The 21487-nt window shown below is 45.3% G+C and overlaps 1 protein-coding gene across 2 annotated transcripts in view; it reads left to right on the forward strand.

Moving 5' to 3' along the window:
• SLX9 (SLX9 ribosome biogenesis factor) overlaps positions 1 to 21487 on the forward strand; it is a 50769-nt gene that overhangs the window by 18710 nt on the left and 10572 nt on the right. The window contains exons 3-4 of one of the 2 annotated variants that reach the window (XM_054070565.1): positions 2819 to 2881; positions 19704 to 19772. In XM_054070565.1, coding sequence (XP_053926540.1) covers positions 2819 to 2881; positions 19704 to 19772 — 132 coding nt within the window. The remainder of the gene's footprint in view (positions 1 to 2818; positions 2882 to 19703; positions 19773 to 21487) is intronic. The other variant, XM_054070566.1, reaches the window with a different exon arrangement.

The following is a 21487-nucleotide window of genomic DNA, read 5'->3' on the forward strand; positions in this document are numbered from 1 at the left end:
TTCAGAGCAACTGCTTAGATCCCCCCAAATGAAAATACGTTAAGTATTAAATGCACCTGATCTGTACTTAGGCATTCACTGCTGACACAGTTGAACACATGGTGTTGACTTGCATGAAGCTTTGCTCAGGCCTAGTATGATCTTAGCCCAATGGTGCGATTTAGTAGTAGTAAAGCTGAACACCAGGGCTCAGACTCAAGTCTTTAAAGTACCTTTGTTAAAGCTCTGCGAGGTTTTTGTGTGTAGCTCCTGCTGATGGTTGGCAGGAGCAGTGCTTGCTCACCAGAGTGAAAGGCAGGGCTGTGGCTGTTCTCAGTGTGCAGTACGTGAGCCTGGCTGCACCTCTTGTGCACCTCACGTCTTGGGGTTTCTGTTGCGTTCACAACGTTGGCTTGCATTTGCAGGTGATGTCATATCTCCTAATTTGTGCAGATGTTTTAATCATATCTAATGCATAATTGGGCAGCTGGATTTGTAATACTGTGGAGGAGACTTTTTACATTGAAACACCTGGGCTGCTAAACTTGAATTATTTGAATGCTGACCAGTAATGTCAGCCTCTGGGAAGCATTGCAGGGAGGAATGAAAAAAAATGAAAATCACCAAAAGGATGGAGGCAGCAGGGTTCCTGGAAATGTGCAAGAGGAATGCTGGAGACTTTTCCTGTGTTCATCTGTTCCGTTGGTTAGGCTTTCCACATGGCAGTAATGTCTGTCCTTGCAGCAGTAAGAGGTACATAGCCGTAGCCATATGCTTCACAGAATGATGCTCTTGTCACCCTGTGTGCTGTGAAGTGCATGGAAGGGTGCTGAGTATTCCTTCCAACCAACAGTTTCAGTGGCTCTTCTTTGTCTCCTGAAGCTACAGACACCTACAGCTGGGTGTGGGGCCCAGGGGATGCCAGGGGTTCAGCTAAGCAGCGCCAAAGTGGAATTATTTTGTTTATGTCCTGATCCCAGTCCGAAATGCAGCAATTCTGTGGTTTGACTGTTTTAGCATGAGATTGTCTGTATTTCTAGTGCATATTAAAAACTGAAATGAAAGTATTAAGGTCCTGACCCTTCACAGTTGCCTTTAATACGATTCTGTGGCAGACACACTGGAATCAATAGGGGTTGATTAAAGTATTTCAGGGATACAAGTTAGGCTTTGGGCTTTTTTGTCCCTTCTTTCTGTAGTATTCTTATAACTGGCTGAAAATTGCTAAATCTTCCCAGTCTGCTTTGTAGTCATTAGTCTGTTCTTAGTTTCTTTTCTCCTGCACTTCCCACTGGCCTTCAGATCTGTCACGGAATTAGTTGGTGAGAAAAAAAAGAAGAGAGAAAGAAATCTGCCCACTGTGTGTGAGCAGGAGTTTGCTGGCAGTGTTATCTCCAGTAAAGTATATAAATGCAACACAGAGCCTTTCCGTAAAACATGAAGCATCTGCTGCATGTTTGCTTCAAGATAGGGTGTGCAGGTTTTGTCTGGAAAACAAGGGCTACAGCCAAGACTGTAAATGCTGGCTACTGTAGCACTGGGGAGAAGAGGAAAGATTACAGTTAAACAAGCAAACAGGGCAAGAATATAATAGACAATAGAAATGCTGACTCTGCTGGCCTGGAAAAGGGTAACCTGAGCCCCAATGGCTGGGAAGCAGCTGTCTGGGGGCTGGGTGGAAAGCAGGGCAGGGACCGATTGGATTAACTGGTGGGCATTGAAAGGCAAAACTCATCATCAGTTATTCATGTGCTACCTGAAAGAAAATAAGGTGGGGCAAGGCCATTTTTCTTCCTCTTTCTTGTTTAGTCTTGTCCAGGATCTGGCACTGGAGATTCCTTAGAAGAAGTTTGAACCTTCTTCCTGCCCATTTGTCCCACCAAAGGATGAGTGTGGTTAATGTCCCAGTGTGGCCTTTACTGGAGCCAGGAGCTTTGGTCTTGGGCATGTGATCATGGGAAGCCAGAGCAGGGAACCGAAGTCTCCTGCTGTGTCTCCCCTTCTTCCCCTGTCCTGCCATGGTGTGCTGCATTAGTTGTGTGAGCTGCTGTGGTGATTTCCACCCTACAGCATGTGATGGGGTTTTTGGTTCGAGTCTGGTTAAATGAGACTTGTTGGCTGACTTGTTGGGGTGGTGGTGGGTAAGGTACTGTCTTGCTCAGTCTCTCCAGCATCGAACTGGAGGCAGGACATGTCCTTGTTTCACTGTGTCTGTGCTCCTGCTGTCAGCTAGTGTAATTAATCACAAACTCCCAGTGTTACCTAGGACTGGATTTCAGCCCATCCCACAGAGGGCTGGAAAGGGTAGGAGGCTACCCAAGCTGGCTAACAGAGCAGTGGTGCCTGTGGTGAATCCGTTGAAAGTACTCTAATGCTTGGTTTCTGCATGTTGCAAATTCGTGGATCATGTAGTCTGCTGCACAGATTCTTCTCCTCACCTCACACCCATTCCTAAAGACGCTAGTGCTTTTAGTCCTCTCCCTTGTTTCTTTTCCCGTTCTGTTTTCTTCTGTTCATTGACTTATTCCAGAATTCAAGCTGTGTCTGTTTATTCCTTGTAAAATTCCCATGTACAGACCCAGAGGGAAGTTTCTGTCATGTATGCTCTGGGCCAAACTGGGCAGCAGGGTGGCTGCTGCAGTACCACTGATTTTATGTGTATCCTGTACTTTGTATGTGCCTGGGACCGGCTACTTGCTGCTTGCATAAACACGTATAACTTGTAAGACCGTGTCAGGCTGCAGAGGCAGTCTTCTGTGCGTCAGCAAATGTTACACATATATGCTGTATTTTCCTTCTTGTGTCATCAACATTTTATTTCCTGCTTTTCTCTTTCCAGAGGTCCCCATGGGGGAGCATTCACTATCCAGAGAAGGAAGACACTTCAGTGAAAGACAAGGAGGTTAGACCTCCTGTTAAAATGCTGAGGTGTTGACATGCCAGAAGGAAGAAGCCTGGCAGTATAACAGCGGTTGCTGGGATCCCATCTAACTTTGAAACCTTTGCCTGCGAGATGCCCAGCTAGCATGTGGTCTGGCTGCATCAAGCATGCCTTGGCTTGTGCAGAAGAGCATCTCTCTGGCTGCCTGCTTCGTGTCAGTTGCTCTCCAAGAGACAATGCGCAGGCATTTTCTTCCATGCCATCTGTATCTGAAAGCTGCTGTATCCTTGGTGAGCTTGCACAGCCTCTTGCCATCAGCTTCCTGGCACAGGCTTGAGCTGATAGTCTTGTGTGTTGTAGTGTTGGTGGCCTGATCTCTTACGAAGGTCTCCCTTCTGGGTCTTGATGTTGACATCCCAGTATGCCTAGAGAGTGAGTAGGACAGGAGGAGAGTACTGTAGAGGTGGTGAAAAGCTCATTCATGGGACAGTTACAGGACCATAGAAGGAGAGATGAGGCACTTGTGCCATGAGAAACTAAACTATTCATCTGTTACTCGAGTAATCTGTGGGGGAGAATAGAGGGAAATCCTGTAGCAGTGTTCATCATAACCATTCAACAGACAGAAGTGAGAGATGTGGTGAGGGTTCACCCCAAAAGCTCTTAATTCAGAGGATGCATCCAGGTTTTCCTGCTGAGAGTTCTGTGTCAGCTGGTGCTCCCACCCCTTACCTCCTGTCTAACAACCTAGCTCTTCTGAAGTTAAACCTTAGGCAGAATCTGAGAAATCAAGCTGTGGTCTCATCCCAGGTCCTGTGTCTGGTCACCCTTCTTCCATTCCATGTGTGGCCTTATTTCCCAGTGGATCTGTGGTGATTGCCTTTGGGCTGTATGTTCTTCTGTTTAGGTCCTTGGGAAGAGGCAGAAGCCAGCTGAGAAATCTGTAGCTAGAAGAATTTAAAGGAGAAGGTGAAATTGGGGAGGAAGGAAGATTTTTCAGGCTGCTGATAAGCTAGTGTTAAAGCAGGTCAAAACCTGCCAGTTTGATATTGACCTCTAAGCTATTCCTCAAACCATTTCTGTTTTGTACTTCCAGGCTGCTATTACCATGGGAAATTGGTGCTAGGATGTTTGATGGGGAGATTTTTTTTTTTCTTTCCTGTCCTTGTCTGATGGCGAGAAGTGTGCATTTCTGTGGTAACTGTGGGTGGAGGAGCTGTGCCTGCAAGCTGAGGCATGGGATGGGTCAGCCTGACGTTTGAACAGTGAGCTGGGGCAGCCACACCCTCAGCAGTGCAGAGGCTAGACATGGGGCTCTTGGCCCTTTGAAGCAGCACCATTAGTGTTTTTATTGCTTGGTTTGAGTAGATATAGAAGAACCTTGAAATCAGGATGTATTTCAGGATCCAGCTCGGCCTCACAGCTTCTTCTGTCCCAGAATACCAACAGGACTTCCATGCCTGGGGTCCTGGCAGCATGCAGAAAGCAGAGGACAGGGCGCCACTCCATCTTAGAACAGATTTATCTTGTGTTGTGAAAGTTCAGTTAATGTACTTAGAGTAATTTAGGCACAAGGCAGTCACGTTGCCAGATTGCTGTCCTTTATCCCTCTGGGATTATTTTATCATGCGTTTAGTAGATCGTTGAGGGTTTTCTGGTCTGGGCTCTGTGAAGGGAGGAAAAAGCTCCAATCAAACTGAAATTGAACTAAATTTCCAACATCCTGCTCACTGCTGGAATTACCAAGTTGGATCTTTAGGCCAGATGCATGAAGCAGTAGGTTTCAGATTTCATATGTTTCTCAGAGCTTGGTAGTGCTGTCACTGTGGAACCTCTTACTGTGACAAGATCTTCTCCACCTTTCCATGTAGCTTGGCATATGAGTTGATGTACTACATCAGAAAAAAAAGGGTAGCCAAGTTGGGCAAATTCATCTTTTGACAGCCGCTGGCAGGGAAAACCTGGGGAATATAGCAGCAATTTCCTCAAAATGCTTAGCTGGGCAAATAAATCTTCCAGCCCTTAATAACTATTATGAAAAACAAACTAGTGAGCTGAAGAAGTAGAAGGCTGTAGATACTGCCAGCACCAAATCCTTTGAGCCCCCCTGTTCCTCCAGCTCCGAGAGGTTGTGCAGACATTCCATCTGCCCTTGCTTGTGAGCCTGTCCAGGGGACTTATTGAGTGCTTGTGTGCTTGTTCATGTCAGGCTGAAATAGAGACAACAGTTGGCCTAGAGACACGTTACTACTGATAAATTTTAACTTCTGTCTAAAATAGATTATGGGTGCTTTATACCTCAGGGCTGAAGTCTGAAACATCAGTCCTGCTGTCTCAAGGAGCAGCTTGCTGCTGCGGAAGGTGAAGAGGCGTGCTTCTTCCTTCCCCTGTTCCTGGCCACATGTCTTCCTGGCCTCATGCTGACTTGGTTTGGGTCAGCTTGCTAAACTAGCGGAAAACTAACCTGGATGGAAGTGAGTTGAGTTTTTCTGTGGGAGGTGCACACCAGAGCTGGGATAAGAGGGTGTGTGGGAGGCATGGCGGAAGGCTGCTGCTGTTTCAGCAACAAGCTCTTGGGTAAGCTAAACTTAAGCTAAGCTCTTGTTTGCCTGAGCTGTTCTCTGCTGCAGTCTGCCTGCTGTTGTCTCTGTGCCAAGTTTCCAAATGTCATGTGCTGATAATGCCACTGTTATTGATAATGCTGCACATTGCATGTCGATCTTTCCAGAGGAAACAGCCCTGTCTCTGTGTCATTAACAGAGAAGTCGATTGCAATTGATTTTCTTTTTTCTCTAGTTCCATTAGAGATGAGCAATCCGATATTGTGTTCAGTATTCCCTGGAGCAGGTCAGCACCTTCCAGACCTCTTCCCTGCTTCCCAAACTACTCCCAACTGTCCTGCCAGCATCACAGCAGTGTTTGAGGAGTACATCTATGCAGGTAGTCCCCTCCTCTTCATAAATTTGGACCCAGGCAGGAATCTATGCTGGAGATTTAAATTAGCTCTCTTCCATTTGTATTAGAAGGAAGTTATTCTAATTTTCAATGTGAATGCAGGGCCCTTGTGCAAAAGTGACTTCTTTCACTGTGCTGATAATTGCTGATGGATGGGAGCAATCCCTTTAACAGTAGCTGGGGTGTTGGCATATAGAGACCGTGGAGTGATGTGCTCTAGGTGTTGCCTGTGCAGGCATGTAGTGGAAGAGGCCGCTAGTGTGCCAAGAAAGTAGATTTACTGAACAGAGAGTTTGTTAAATTAAGTCAAGGCTCCTTCTCTGAAACATAGTCTTGCAAAGGCAAGGGCTGCACACCTCAGGTGTGGCTGGCTGTGCTTTTTGTCTATTGCCTGGCATATTTTTCTGGAATATATATTTTGGTGGAACCCCAGCTTGATTATAAGATGCTGAAGCACAATTTCTACTTAATGGAAGGTCATTTGAGGGGGGAAAGCACAGGAGTGACATTTCAGCTTCCTTGTCACACCTCTGTCACTGTGCTCTGAACCTAACGACAGACTGAGCCTAAGGCCATACAGCTGCCTGGGCCATGGTGGTCCTTCCTACTGATAGAGCATTCTCTGCTCCTTGATTGTGCAGCCTTGCTGAAAAGGTGTCTAGACATAGCTGTTTGCTGAGAATGCTAAAGGAGTGCATTCAGTCAGGGCCATCCAGCAAATCCCTTTCCTCAGGGCTAGATTGCAACTGGCTTGCACAACTGGAAGGCAGCACACACTGTAGATGCTAATTTAGCAAGTCTCCCAAGCAGAGGCAGGGAAACTATTAGCTGGGAAGAATACTTGTGTGGATCTTCAAGAGTTCTCCCAAGATTTCTCCCAGTTTCACACATGCGCTTCCTTTGTGTCGTTGTATTTCTGAACTCATGTGAAGCAGAGAGGGCTTCAGGAATAAATTTTAGGCGGTCTTCTCCTAGTTTGAGCAAGCTGAAGGCCTTGTTGCCATTGGAACAGTGGCTGCCATGGCAAATGGTAGAATGCAGAAATCAGGCTTGAATGTTAGTGTTTAAAAAAGTAATAAGTTCAGATTTTTCTGCAAAGAACTGAAGATGCTGGAGTTAAGTACTTCATGCCTCTCTAGCAAAACGGAGACTGAGGAAGTAATGGTGGGGGGAATGCTCTCCTCTCCTCCTCTTCTCTGTCTTCTACTGTGCCTCTGCATGTTTGCTTATTCCTTCTCCACTGATGAAAGGAGAGGATAAAACCTGCCCAGTCAGTGCCTCATGTACCCCATGGAGAAGAGAAGGCTGAACGAGTAGCCCTTTCAGGTCACCAGGCTGGGAACAGAAATGGTCCTTTTGCCTTCCTGGAAGCATCTCTCCTTTCCATCTGCCCAGACGGGCTTTTTGTGTGCTTCAGTTTTGCTGTGGTATCAATTGCCTGACAGCCCTTGCACCTCTCTTTCAGAGGACAAACCTCACTGTACCACTAATGGTGTCTTGTGGATGTCCAGTTTCCCTTAGTGCCCTTGTTTCTGCTTCTTCCCTAGCTGTTCCTGCTGTCTCTCCCCTTTCACTCTGTGCAAGAGCTTTATCCTTGTCTTACTGTCATTTGAACCTATCATTTCAGCCACTCTTGACATTACTCTTTTGACCTTCATGGCTCAGTTCTTCCTCTTTCACTGTGAAGACATCTGTGGTGTGATCTGTTCTCTCCACTCTGCATATGCTGCTGAAACTCCTGTACAAGTCCATCTTCTTGCTGTTTTTGTGGTAGTTGCGTTTTTACCCTGAAGCTGTGTAGCTGTATTGTCTACTCAATTCAACTTCTGGCTAACATTGTTGTATTGCCCGGAACTATAATTAAGTATTGATCGCGGTGCACTCGGCAGTCCAATTAGTTAATATACTAATTATGTGTAACAGTATGTCATTCAAATTATGTTTGTTACCCACCAGCTTAAACAGTGTTGCGTGCGTGTGTTGAGAGGAAGGCTGTAGAGAGACCTTGGATTGGTGTGCTATGTTTGCTTTCATTTTTGTCTTTTCGTAGTTGTGAGTCCCTTGGCCAGTGGTGATATCAGCATTGCTGTTTTGCTGGTACTCTTTTTCTTCCTTGTTCCTACTCATTATTCTCTGCTGGTCATAAATTTCCAGGAGAAGCCCTATGCCACCTCAGTGCTTACTGCTAAATCCTCTCATCTGTTGGAAGGCAGGCTGGAGTAATTACAGTTAACATCTCGCATTCTGGGGGCTTCCTGGAAAATGACATCTCCCTTACTCAGAATGAGCGTCTGTCAGTGTTTGCCCTGATTCAGGAGCTGAGTAGCTGATTGCTGGAAGATGCCTGCCTCTGCCAGGTCTCCACATCACAGAAAGTGCAAATAAATGCAACTTGTTCTCTTTACTCCCTGGTGGTCTCTCTTGCTCTGACTCCCATGCTTCCCTTAGAACTGTAGAGTCTACAGAGAGCCACTGTGGATACATGGCTTAAGAAGCACAGATCTGAAAAAATGTTTATCTGTTCTGAAGTCTTGCTACCAGCTCACATTGGATTCTGTCCCACAAAAATCTTTGAAAACCTCTGGTCAGAGATTGCCTTCAATATGAGCTGTGTGCCTAACCTGAAACTGGCTTCCCCAGTGCTACAACTAGCATAAAAATATCATCTAGTCTGACCTTAGTGAATGTGGTGGCAGATACAGAGCTTTCTCCTTTGTGTTCCTCTTGCTTAGTTACTGCAGTGTCTGGGATGAGCTAAACTCCACTGAATCACAGGATCACAGAATTGTTTAGGTTGGAAAAGATCTTTAAGATCATCAAGTCCAACTGTAAACTCAACAACGCCAAATCCACCATTAAGCGGTGTCCCTAAGCACCTCATCCACATGTCTTTTAAATACCTCCAGAGATAGTGACTCAACCACTTCCCTCTGCTTGATAACTCTTTTGATGATGTAATATTTCCTAATATTCAGTCTAGACACACAGACTCCTCTGGCACAACTTGAGGCCATTTCCGCTTGTCTTATCACTCATTGCTTGGGAGAAGAGACCAATGCCCATGAAAGTGGTTTTTTTTATTATGAAAGTTTTAAGATGTTTGGGGATTTAAATACTGAGCTAGCCAATTCCATGGCTGTTCAAATTAGCAGAGTTGCAGTGTAGCAGGACCTTGCACTTAACCATGTTGAACTTCATGAGGCTCACATGGGTGCACTTATCCAGCCTGTTGAGGTACCTCTGAATAGCATCCCATCCCTCAAGTAAATCAATTGCACCACTCAGCTTGATGTCATCCACGAACTTGCCGAGTGTGCACTAAATGCCACTGTCTGTCATCAGTAAAGGTGTTGAGCAGTACTGGTCCCAGTTGGGTGCCCCTTTAGTATGCCACTTGTTATTGATCTCAATTGGGACACTGAGTACCCAGCACTCTCAGCCTAACGAGACAGTCTGAACAAACCTGCAAGCAGTGTTTTAAATACTCAAGACAAATTGTCCTAAAATAGAATGGACGGACTGTAGAGTTGAAGACCATGGTACTTGTGGTACATCCTGCTCTGGATGTGGAGCTATGAAGTATGTGGCCAGAGCTGTGACTTGACTTGTGGAACATGAATGTAGGGAGGACATTTAGATTCAAAGCTTGGAAAGAGACATAAATGAAAATCAAGCTTTTATGCTGCTTGGAGAAGGGTGAGAGGGTTTGTCACTAGAAATATCATTTATAAAATGGTTTGCTGTCTGACTTTCCTCTTTTGGAGAAATACTGGGTGATGTCAGAGTGAGGTTTGCCTGCATAATGCTGCCTCTGTTTTTGTATGTGTTTTCCAGTTACAGCCTTCACTCTTTGTAAGCACACAACTTTGTAAAAAATTTTTTACCCTAGTGGTTTAGATATAACAACACTTCTCCATGTTTTAAGGCATCTGCTGACGTGGTCCTGCAGGATGTCTGGTTACTGTGGGACAGTCTTAGGGCTGTTTTTTCTTTACGGAGTCATTCCCAATTTGTGTTTTCTAATGAAAAACTGCAGAAAATTCCATCTGTATCCCTATATTGTTTGTGAGGAAGAGCCAAAGAAAACTGGGGACAGATTTCAAAATAATTTTGTTTTGCAATGAAGTAAAAAGTATTAAACCAAAAGGATTTTGACAGAAATAAGTCTTGTAATCTGTTAATGTATCCTTAAATTTTGAAGCTATTTGAGTTTGGACTCTATAGGCTTTCAGGAACAGAGGAAGCATTTGCCTCTGATCATTAGTGTTTTAGCAAAAACCACAACAAGGTGTGGAGTGCTTCTGCATGGTGAGAGAATGGTGCTCAGAAGCCAGCCAAAGGGCACTCTGCTTTACGGAAAACTCTATAGACTTGCTGCAAACTGACATGGCCCAGGGGTGCCAGTGCTGGCGCTGTTAATTGTGCCATATTCTCATGCAAGGCTTGTTCTGACGGCCTGGGTTTACTGTGCATGTCTCCAGGAAGAGGGGATGGTGGAGATGGGACAGAGCAGTGTGTTTGGCCCATGCAAGGATCTTAAGCTGCACGTTACTGGAGAAACATCATCTTTTCTGAAGCTTTCTGTGTACTTGCATCAAAATAGATTAGTTTGAACGTGCAGCCTTGTTACCCGTGTCTCTTCCTTCCCCTGCCCTTACTGTCAGGTAAAGTGTATGCTGCCTTCGCTCAGCAGTACCGGGAGGGCTGAGCCCTGAGGTTCCTCCTGCCTCTTTTCTTCCATCTCCATTCAAGGAAAGGTCTAACTGCAACTCTTCCTACTGCCTGCATCCCCGCCTTGTCAGCTGGTTAAGGCTGAGGTTCCTGCAGGCACTTGTTTCACTAAGTGACTTGGTCCAGTTGACCATCCTTCCATTTACAGCTGAAAGAAATGGTTTCAGATGATACTGTCTGTACGCGTGCTCTCATGTGCTGTTTTTCCCAGTGGAGGGAGAGAAAATGATTTTAGATGTTAAGCCTGGTTCGAGGGAGTGCGGAGAATTCAGTGCTTATAACAACAAACCAATGAATCCATGAAATGTATTATCTGCAGAAGTAGAGGAGAAGATGGGGCTCTGCAAGTAAGGCATTGTAGTGTCTGCTGTAATCCCTGAGGAACAGCAAACAACTCCACAACTCATTTTAGGTATCATCTTGCACATCCTTCTGTGTTCTGCTGGTATGCTGCCAGTGCTGCAGTGGCACCTGACAGTGACATATTTGCCTGTCTGCCTCAGAAGTCTTGTGCTCTGTGCTTTTGTAGTTCCTCTGAGCATCTTTAAACACTTTTTTTCCTCTCTTACCTTTTGCTGTCTGCCCTCTCCTTCCCCCAACACCCCACCATCCCACCAGGCCCCTGCTTTGGCATTAAGGGAAATGCAGCGCAAAATGAAGTTCTCTGCTGGGAATTTTGAGAAAAAATACCTGTGGTTAAAATGCAGCTGTGGTGAACATATGAGTGTGTTCATAAATACGGATAAACATTGGTTATGTCTAAATCTCCTTTTGTAGCTCCTGCATGACTTGCAGGAGCTACAGAATTGTCTGAGCTTTAGGGTGGCTTCGGCTATGTAAAACTGCTAACCGTAAAATTAATATTTTGGCTAAAACAGAAGTCTTTTGTCTCCAGGCCTATTTTAAGAGCTCTTCAGAAGCTTAAGGACTGAAGTGGAGAAATTCACATGGGAAAAATTCTGTCTGTTGTCAAACCTAGGGAAGGAGACTGAAGACTGGTTTATAGGGTCACCACTAAATCCATGCACTGAGATTCTAGTAACGGGTGCAACTGAGCAGAGCTGGCTCCTCTAAGGAGCTGAAAGAGCATATGTGAAGTGATGGATAAGAATACACTTGAAAAGAAATTCCAGGTTCCAAAACAAATGCAAGTGAGGTTCTAGGAGCCAATGGCCGGAAATGGTAAACTTCGTTACAGAATGCCCATTTAATTGTCTACTAACTAATATACAGTTAAAAACTAAGGAAACAAAGGTAAATTAGTGTTTTCTCTCATTTTGCATAGATTACAAGCACCAGATAAAAATCAAATACTGTAGCTCTTTAAGATGTATATTTTCTGCTATGTAATACCGTAGAAGGTATGGAACGACTGATCCTTCAAACTTTTTGAAGGACAGTGTAGTTGAAGGTAGTCTTATTAATGGGAGTGGAAAGGATATTTTGGGGTAAACCTTTACCATACAAGCCTGCAAGGCGCTGTCAAAAAGCATAGGGATGTTTCAGTATTGTCTCCTTTAGTAAGCCCTAAGGACAGAATTTACCCATTGGTAAACATCAATTACTTTTGGTCTCGGAATAAATCTCAATCCAGCTATTTCTTGCTGTTTAAGCTTTTACAGAAATTGTATTCTGTTCTTCCTGCTGCTCCCTACTGAAACTGCAATAGCCACACGAATATCTCTTGTGCATGTATCTGTCTTGGCAGATAAAAATTTATATTTTAACAACAGTAGCAGGGGACTTGCTGACTGTCCAAATTGTGCTATGCTGTGGACTCTGTAGTTTGCTTCAGTGGTCCGCCTTGATGGTGTCCATGGTTTTGTATAAACCTTGAAAATACTTGCTGCAGGAGGTGAAGACAGCTCAGAACTACACCTCCACATGCCCCCAGTACCTTGTTTCCAGGTTGTGATGGCAAACCCGAGTCACTGCCTTACAGATGCCTGCTCGAAGGAACTGTGTTGCCAAGGTGACTTTTCAAATACTGTTTTTGCAAGGACAGATCTTTTCTGATAAGGGAGCCACAGCTCTGTGTGCTTTCTTTGCTGCATGTCGCTGCATGTAAACTGAGGATGGGCTAAAAAGGGAATGGATCTGTCCACATCGTGCTGGCCAGCCAGGAAGGAGAATCATGTCCTGTCAGGGCAGCTGGGAAGCTCCATCTCTCTGTACTTCTAGTGCTCTTGCCTTATGGAAAGCAAAACACTGCTACCCTGCATGATCAGCGTGTGCTGAGGCTGGCCTGCGCGAAGCTCGTGTGCTCTGCTGGTGGTGGCACTGATGTTTTTTTGAAATCAGCAGTGGGAAAGGGTAGGGATGAAAAATCTTTTGTGGTTCTTTCCCATGCCATGCCAGGCAAGTGTTTGTTTTTACAGCAAGTACCTTTCCCAAAGGATACCTCCCCTATCAGGGCATTGAAAGCTATCTGAATTTTTTGTTCTGGATGTTGCATATAATCTCAAAATTGTTAAGGTTGGAAGGAAACTCTAAAGATGATATAGTTCAGCCGCTGCTGAAGTAGGGTCAGATAACAGCGAGTTGTCCAGGGCTATGTCTAGTCAGTTTTTTTAGTATCTCCATGGATAGAAACCTAGTGACTTCATAACCTCGTTGGGCAACCTGTTTCAGTGTTTGACTATCCTTACAGTTAAAAAACCACAAAAATTATCCCCAAACCAGGTGTTTCAATGTGTGCCCATTGCCTCTTGTCTTGTCACTGGGCACCACTGTGTAGTCTGATTCCCTCTTCTCCTTCCTTCCTATCAGGTATTTATGCACATTGATGGGATTCCCCTGAGCCATCTCTTTTCCAGTTCTCTCAGCCTCTCCTCAAGTGAAAGACACTCCACTCTCTTAAAACATCTTCCTGGCCCTTCGCCAACCTTAACGATCTGTGTCTTTCTTGTATTGGAGAGCCCAGAAGTGGACCCATCACTCCAGTACTGAGCAGAGGGTAAGGATCACCTCTCCCTGACCTGCTGGCAGCACCACTCCTAAACCATCCCAGGACAGTGTTGCCTGCCTTTGCTGCAAGGGCATGTTTCTGGCTCATGTTCAGCTTGGTGGCCACCAGGACCCCCAGGGCCCTTTCTGCAAAGACACTCTCCAGCTCGTCAGACTGCCGCTTGTCTGGAAGCGTATGACATGGATGAGGCAGGTGGAGAAGAGGAAGGCGATGATGGAAGGAAGCTGCAGTTCTGAGCTGATGGGAAGCTCTGCTGGTGGAAGGCTGTGACAGCACACCCTTCACAGGCATTCATGGTCCTCTGATCTGACCCACTTGAGTTTATTTTGACCTTTCTCACTGATTGTGCAGGAGTCTTTTAACTAACAGTGTTACTATTCCACACCCAGTCCAATGGAGGGGTTCCAAGAACCTTGTAACAGCGTGCGGTCTGCCCTTGCTATAACTCTTTCTTGAAGGTCAGTGCTTATAAAAGAGGACACAGCCTCTCTTATCTTTTCCATAGCCCCTTTACAGACAAAACTTTGTGTCTATAATGTAATAAGGGCAAAACAGTATAAAGAAAATACTATTTAAAAATGCTATTTTAAAAAAAAAGGCATGTTTTGCATGTAGGGTTTGAAGAACTCCAGTAAATGTCAAGTGGTTACCATTCATCCCCTTGGGTTTCTTTAAAGCTAGGCTTTCTGAAAGATGAGTTCAATATTTGGTTCACTTTGCCTGTTGTCGGCAAGTCCTCCTTTTCCTGTGGGTGCCAGCAAACACTTTTATAGCTACTTTGTCTCCTGTGGGTCCTGGCTGCATCTCACAATGCTTTCCAGGTCAGGAAGGGGAGAAGCAGCATGGTCTGGCTGGTTATCAGGCAGTGGCACTGTCTGGTATCCTGTGTTTCATTCTCCTTGTTCCATCTCACTGCCTACTCAGTGACTCAGCAGGACATGCTGATAGTAAATATACAGTTTCTTTCAATATTTTATGAGAAACTTTCCAAAACCAGCAAAATGGATGTGAATAACGCATTTCAGCACCCTGATCTAGTGATGGGTCTGGTCTAATTTGCTGCCCTCCGGGGTGTTAGCAGCAGGATGAAGGTAATACAGGAAAGGCACTAATGGAAATTCATGAACAGAATAAAGCAGAGGCCACGTGTTTGTCTTGCTGTCCTCCAGTGCTATGTCTGTGGATGCTTTCTTCCCTGAGAAGGCTGCATGCTACAGAAATCATGGTGGGGTATTTCTCCTTTTGACCCCACCATGTTTGTAATCTGTGTTTTATGGTAAGGATAACTCCTGAAACAAGTGGAAATTTTTCCAAGAGTGAATGACTTTTCCCAGGGAGGGACCTGATACTTGAGAGACCAGATTAGCTCCTTGTGGCAGCTCTAGCTTTTCCGTCAGGAGGGTGGGTCATGGTAGTTTCTGTGATCTCTACCACGAACTGGCAATGCCAAGCACCTTGCTCAGAACAAGGCATTTTGCAGTCCTGGTGGCATGCTTCATTCAGAAATCTTCGATCCATGAGATGTGTTACCTCTTTCTGCTTTGGTTATGAAACAATGTTCAAGCTATAAGAGTGGCTTTAAGGACAATAACACACTGGGCCGCCTTGAGCATCCTCTGTGTGCCTATCTGAGACTGACCCCTGAAATGTAAACTTATGTGCTGAGAAGGGCTGCTAAGGGGGTGCAGGTAGGAAGACCGAGGACTTTGGAAGAGTGAAAAAGGCTTTTGGTAATAAAGGAGGAGGTGCTTTCGTCTTGTGGCAGTGACTGAGCATGCCTGCAGTGTTTAAGACATTGCTTGGGAGGACAGACTTTGTCTTCAGAACTGCTTTTCACAGAGTACTGTGCAGATTGTGACTTCTTGGACACCTCCTGAGGGGAACTGCTCCCGCTTCAGATGGCATGTCACTTGTGCACTTATGCAGCTAACTAGAGATGAGTCCCAGCTCTTCTGCAGAGGGAGGTTTTGTGCCCTTGCTGTAGCTGGTCAGAGCCTGGGGATGTTTACCAGGCCTGATGGAGGCATGACCTTGGAAAGAGGATGTGAGTCGCACAGCTCCTCTGGGTCTTGGAAGGGAAACTGAGCTTTGAAGTAGGCTCTGCTTTAAATAACTGGGGGATCTGGAAGGACTGAGAATGCAGATTCCACTTTAAATAGGATGCCTTCCTCATCAGGGGCAAAAGCCTGTGTGCTGGTGCAGTGATTAAGCATGAACAAAAAGAATGTAGCTTGGTTTGGAACAGAGAAAGCAAATGCTGTATCCATGGTGAAACCTGTCCTATCCCAGCAGGGACTGTCATTGTCTCTTCCAACAACACCGGTTCCTGAGCCTGCTCAGCGTAGCAGAGCTTGGAGTGGGTGGAAGCCAAACACCCCTGTGTGCTATCTCTGGGGCTTCCTCTGTGAGCAAGGGGGCAAAGAGCCTAGATATCTGCCCCTTGCTTTTCTTGCCACTTCCAAGCCTTGGTCCCACTAGTGACCCAGGTTCCCTGGACACTTCTGCACCTGTGCTTTCTGGAGAGGTGCAGCTGGAGGATGCCCATTTGGGAGCTGAGCTGCTGCAGGGGTTGAAGGTGGCAAACCACTGGGCTGGCTCTAGTGGAGCACTGTCTCTGCAGGAGGACGTCTGGGCTGACTCTCTGCCTGGCCTGTGTTGTCCCTCAGCTTTCTTCCTAGAGGAAAAAGAATACTTTCAGTGGTTCTGCACTGGCATCTATCAGGTCACGCCACTGTTGCGTTTGCTCCGGGAGACTGTGGTTTACCATTTCCCAGGCCCTTTCAGTGTAAGAGGATATCAGTCAATTTACTAGTGACACTGTAATTTAAAAAAACACACACTCCAACCCCCCAAAACCATACAGATTCTTCTGCTTTTGGATATACTCTTTGGATTTCTTTAGTGAGCTCATCCCGCAGCTGTAGGCATATGCTCAGTTCTGTTGCTGTTACACAACCGAGGCTAAAATTAACACAGATGTTGTTGTTGAACTTCAATTTATACAGTATGCTGTTTTGCCAAAATATTATGTTTCGAGCAGCAACAGCTTTACTGTTACGTATCATCAGAGTTCTGGGAATAATACTTAATACTACATGCTATTTCCTTATAGCTTGCTCCAAAGAGAGGAGCTGGTGCTTCAGTGCAGCTTTGCAAAAGGCAGGGGAGCAGACGCCCAGTGCTGACGGACCCTCCTCAGTTTGTGTGGCACTGCACAGGCACAGGTTTAATTCATATTTCTGTTCATATTTGATATTTCTGCTTCTAGCCAAGTCCTTGAAGTAATATGGTTTCCTGGAACTGTAAAGCCTGCTTTTTCACCTACTCTGTTGTGGAGCCAAACTTAAATAGTGAGATCTTGGGGCTCAGGGAAGCCTGTAGTGTTATGGCTTTAACCCAGTCCAGCTTTTTTCTGAATGCCTAGAAAGGAAAAAATGGGGACTTTTAAGATAGGATATATGTATATTTTTAGTTTAAGGAGTCCTTTATGAAAAGCAGCAATATATATATATACATTTTTTTTTACACGTGTATATTTCTTATAACTTTTTTTAGTCTAAGGAGTCTTTTACCAAAAAAACTCAACTTTTTCAAAATGAAAGAAGCTGTACTGAAAAAAATCTTCTTGTCTGCCCTGAGAGCATGGATCCTGAGAATTGGCAGGAGTAGTATCAAATGCTTGGTGTAGGAGAAAAAAAGCTATTGGTTTTTTTTTAATCTGTTTATATTTGAGATGTTTTGTGCTGTGCAAATTAGAGGAAGGAAAAAACACTTCCTCACTAAAAGGAATAATTGTCAAATTTACACTATGTAAATTTCCCTCAGCTCATATAAGTACATTTTGCTCAGCTTTCTTCTGTGCACAAGGTTTAAAAGGCAAGTGTTGGTAAATTACATGTGGAACGGGTTGATGGGGGGACCCAAACTCTTCTGATTTCACAGGAAAATAATTAAACTGGAGCTGTGGTCTGGCTTTGATCTCAGAGGTGCTTGCAAGCTAAATAAAAATAAAAGACTACCTTGGGGACAGTCTGTGCCTTTAATTAACTAGCTAAATTCTGCCTCCGCTGTTCTCCAGTGGGTTTCCAGCAGCTTTGGCGTGCAGCATGGTGACTGGAAGTTGCCAAACACAACTTGGCATCTTCTAGCAGCAGAACAATCTCCTGAGGGGCAGGGAGGGATACATAAAATGGAGGTATCTGCTCGTGGCAGGCAGAGGAGGAATTCGGCTGCCCTCCCTGTGCCGCTCTGGCAATCCGTTGCTGCTGGCCTGGGTGCCGAACTCAGTTCTTGGTCTGCAGCGAGGCTGGGATCCTGCCAAGAAAACAGCTTTTGTGTTTCCTTAAATATTCTGCTGCCGTTTGGGAACTGGAAAAAAAAATCTGAATTGATGTTATTACTAGAACTGGCCAGCTGGCTGATTTTTTTATTTTTTTATTTTCATTAACAAATCCCGCTGGGCACTGTTTTCCCAATGGAGTAATGAATGTGTTTTCAGACAAGGGGGCAAATCTCCCTGGCACTACTAAAATCTGGGCAGGCTCAGGCAACCAGAAAGGCAAGGTGGAGGTGTCTCCTGCAGGCAGCCCATCAGGGATCACAGGGGTGTGATTTGGCCTCTCGGGGTTTATCGTTTTTTTCCTTGAAACCACAGAAACGTGGAGTGATTGGAGGTTGTGGTGGCTGGGAGTTGGTTATTAGAACACACAATTGATTGGGTTTGCATCCACTTTCATCCCACAGCAAACAAATTGAGGAAATTTGCCTTTAACATGATGTTTGTCACTGTTGCTGCCTGGCCCCACGTCCTGGTAGGGCTGTCCTGCTGGCCTGGGTCCCGCAGGGTGTCCACGCGTTGGTGCTGTGTGTAGGAGACAGGAAAATGGGCAACACCATCAGTCACACACAAACCCTTCAAACTATTCCTGAGCTTTGCAAAAGAGTGATAGCTTCTAGGTGTGATTTTAATTTCTTGCTTCTTGGGTGCATTCACTACAGTAGCGTATTTTTCTGGGACAAAAGGCAGTGAAAGCTACAGTTCATTCTTTGTGTCCTCTTGAAACTCAAAACACAGCGGTGGTTGTTAGCTTTCTTGAAAAGTTTCCCCAGCCCCAGCAGGCTTATTCTAACCTTATGGCTTTGAGATTACTCAATTATGTTACTGGTTTTGTTTAAATCATCCTGAAAGATTTGCAGCTTCAGAGAAGTTGTCCTCAGTGAGTTGTTTTTAGAGTTGCATTGAATTCCTTTCTCTGGTTTCTTCTGTGGAGAGAAAAAGTATTTTTTCTTTTCCAGGCTTGAGAATGACCAAAGTTCCTGCATTGGCATTCCTGGAGCAGGATTCCCAGCACATATCAGAAGAAAAGTTGACCAAAGTCAATTTTGTTTTAAACACCGGAGATAAGATAAAATTTTATGGTGTCTGCAGTGGATCTGCAGTAAAAATATTTGTGACGTTATTTTACTTGCTATTGGATATCAGCGACCAAGAGCTGGTTTCCAAATACTGAATTTGGTGTATAGTAGGGACTAACCTTTTTTTACAAGCTGTCAGTATTTGGCTGCTGCTTAGGGCTGCCATGAATCTGGGTATTTCAGACCTTTTTCAGTCTTTCCCTTCCCTGCCGTGTCCTGTCTGGGCAGGCACTGAGGCCATCACTTGGGCAGGCGCATGCCGATAGCTGTCTCAGGTTGCCATTCCCCCTCCTACCCTCTCACATTTGCAGCCCACGTTTTCCTTCTTAGCTTCATCAGCCTGCATATTTTCAGATTAAGACTTGGTTTTTGCTCCCAGTTCTGGAACCTCTGTAGATTATCCTGTTACTTGTGGCTAGTGTTCAGCTTCTAGGCAAGGTTCACACCGGAGTGCAGGACCATGGGGCAAGGGTCTCTAAACTTTTCTCAGAACCTATCTGGCCTGAGAAAATGGGGCCTATGGTGCTGGTGGTCTGATCTGCTTGCCTGTTTCTTATTTCTTAACTGATAGTGAGCTGGGTTTGATTTGTTTGGCTAACAGCTGAGGTGCAGCATAGACCCTAGTCTGCCTGCAGCCTGCCCAGCCTGCCAGCAAGCTCAAAATCGTCAAGAGTTGAACAAAATGTTACAGACTCTGCTATCTTTGGGAAGTATCCAATACTGAATCTGTGTGCAGGAGCCAGACTCCATCTCAATGTCTCTCTTTTCCTCTAGGTCTAGAAGAAAAAAAGGTTCTTTCCAAAAAAGAAAAAATGAAGCTGAGAAGAGAAAGATGGTTGCAGAGTAAGTACTGCTCCGAAACACATGGTGCTGTGGGCACCATGGAAGATGATGCTATTGGATCTCTCTTTACATGGAGAGTGGGAGAGAGTGCTGGGCAGTGCTGGGGGAGCCTTTACATCTGCTCCCCAGCACATGGGGTAAAAGTCTCAGATATTGTTTCTCAGTGTTTAATACCGAGATTGAGTCATTGCTTCAAACCTACTTTTCATCTTACTCCTTGTGTAATATAAGTGACTACATAAAACTTTTGTTTTATCCAGATAGGACGCTGTTCCCACGTAGGCTTAGCATGTTTCTCTGTCTTTTAAAGCTCTGGTATGACTCACTGTATAGAATTCCTTCTTGCGCATGAGATTTGGGGTCGGAAGGACAGGCTAGAGCTGAGCCCCATGCAGCTACCAGCTAATCCCAAGGCTTTGTGGGGAAAGCCTGCAGTGGGCCCTCCTGCCCTTCAGTAAGGGAGATCTCTGGATGCTACTGGTTGTGTCACTGCTCTTTCCCCGTGCCACAGGTCAGTGAACCACTTACTGGACAGTCTGGCTGTTCTTGAGGCTGTGTAATACAAACTAAACAAAACCACCCCATGGCAGAAATCCTCCTGTTTCCTGTGGGAAGTGTCTGTAGTTTTGCTTTGGGTATTTCAGCACAGTAAGAGAGGATGTTCTGCTACCTGGTGTAGCAGGGGGATTTCTCTTGCCACCTGGAGCTATTCTTGGGTCAGACTTTTCACCTAACACCTTCCTGCCCAACATAGTTGCTGACAGACTCTGTTTGGAACTGAGAGATGTGGCTTTACTCCACATCATGAGCTCTCTGCTCCTGAGGTCAAGTCCATCAACCTGTGATTTTACTATTCACAGTGAAGGTGTCTCTGTCTCCTCTTACATAAAAAGGTGATAATTTAACACCACAATGTGATGGGAACCTCCCCATCACCAATAAACAACTTCCAAGGGCAACTTCCAAGTGTCCAAGGGCACTGTGCCCTCAGTGTCCCTGTTGGGCACAAAGCATAGATGCATGTGCCAGTCCTACTGTCTGGCCTGCTGGCTGCAGTTTCAGTGCTTCTGAGGGTCTTTCCTTGTCTGATAGTGTTGTGAGAACAGAGATGGGGACTGCTGAAGCACAGGCAAGCTTTCCATCCCCTAATACCAAGACTCCTGCTCAGCAGCATTTTATGACAGAATCCACAGTAAAAGGAGTACATGGGACTCCTTCTGCAAGAAGCAGAGGCCATGCTCCTGCAGTTTGGTGACAGCACTGCTCCTGTAGTCAAGGTCAGCTGCTTTGGAAAAGCTCAGGAGCAGGATCCCTACACTCTCTTCATCCTGCCCTCCTGCATATATGCCCTTGAGCCTCAGCCTCTCTCAAGATCATGTATGTTGTTTTGGCTCTGCTGTGGCCTCTTCCCTTTGCTATTGGCTCTAGAGTTACTAAGCTGAGGGAATACAAATGAAATGCAGTGGCTCTGCTTTGGGAAAAACACCAAGATAGAAAACTTCAGGCCAAATTTTCTCTGCTTTAGAAGATGCTAGGTATTAGAAGTGCATTACAGATACAGAAGTACCTAAATGGCTGGCTCTCTTCACTCCACCACTGAACTTGTGGCCAGTTGGCAAATACCAGTATTCCCTAGCCAGTGCTTTGCTAAGGTAGCAAGGATTTCTGTAAGAAAAGTCAGGAAGTGTTAGTACCATATGTGCAGCTTGTTACTG

This window comes from Cuculus canorus, chromosome 6, assembly GCF_017976375.1.
Source record: "Cuculus canorus isolate bCucCan1 chromosome 6, bCucCan1.pri, whole genome shotgun sequence".
NCBI classification, from domain to species: domain Eukaryota; kingdom Metazoa; phylum Chordata; class Aves; order Cuculiformes; family Cuculidae; genus Cuculus; species Cuculus canorus.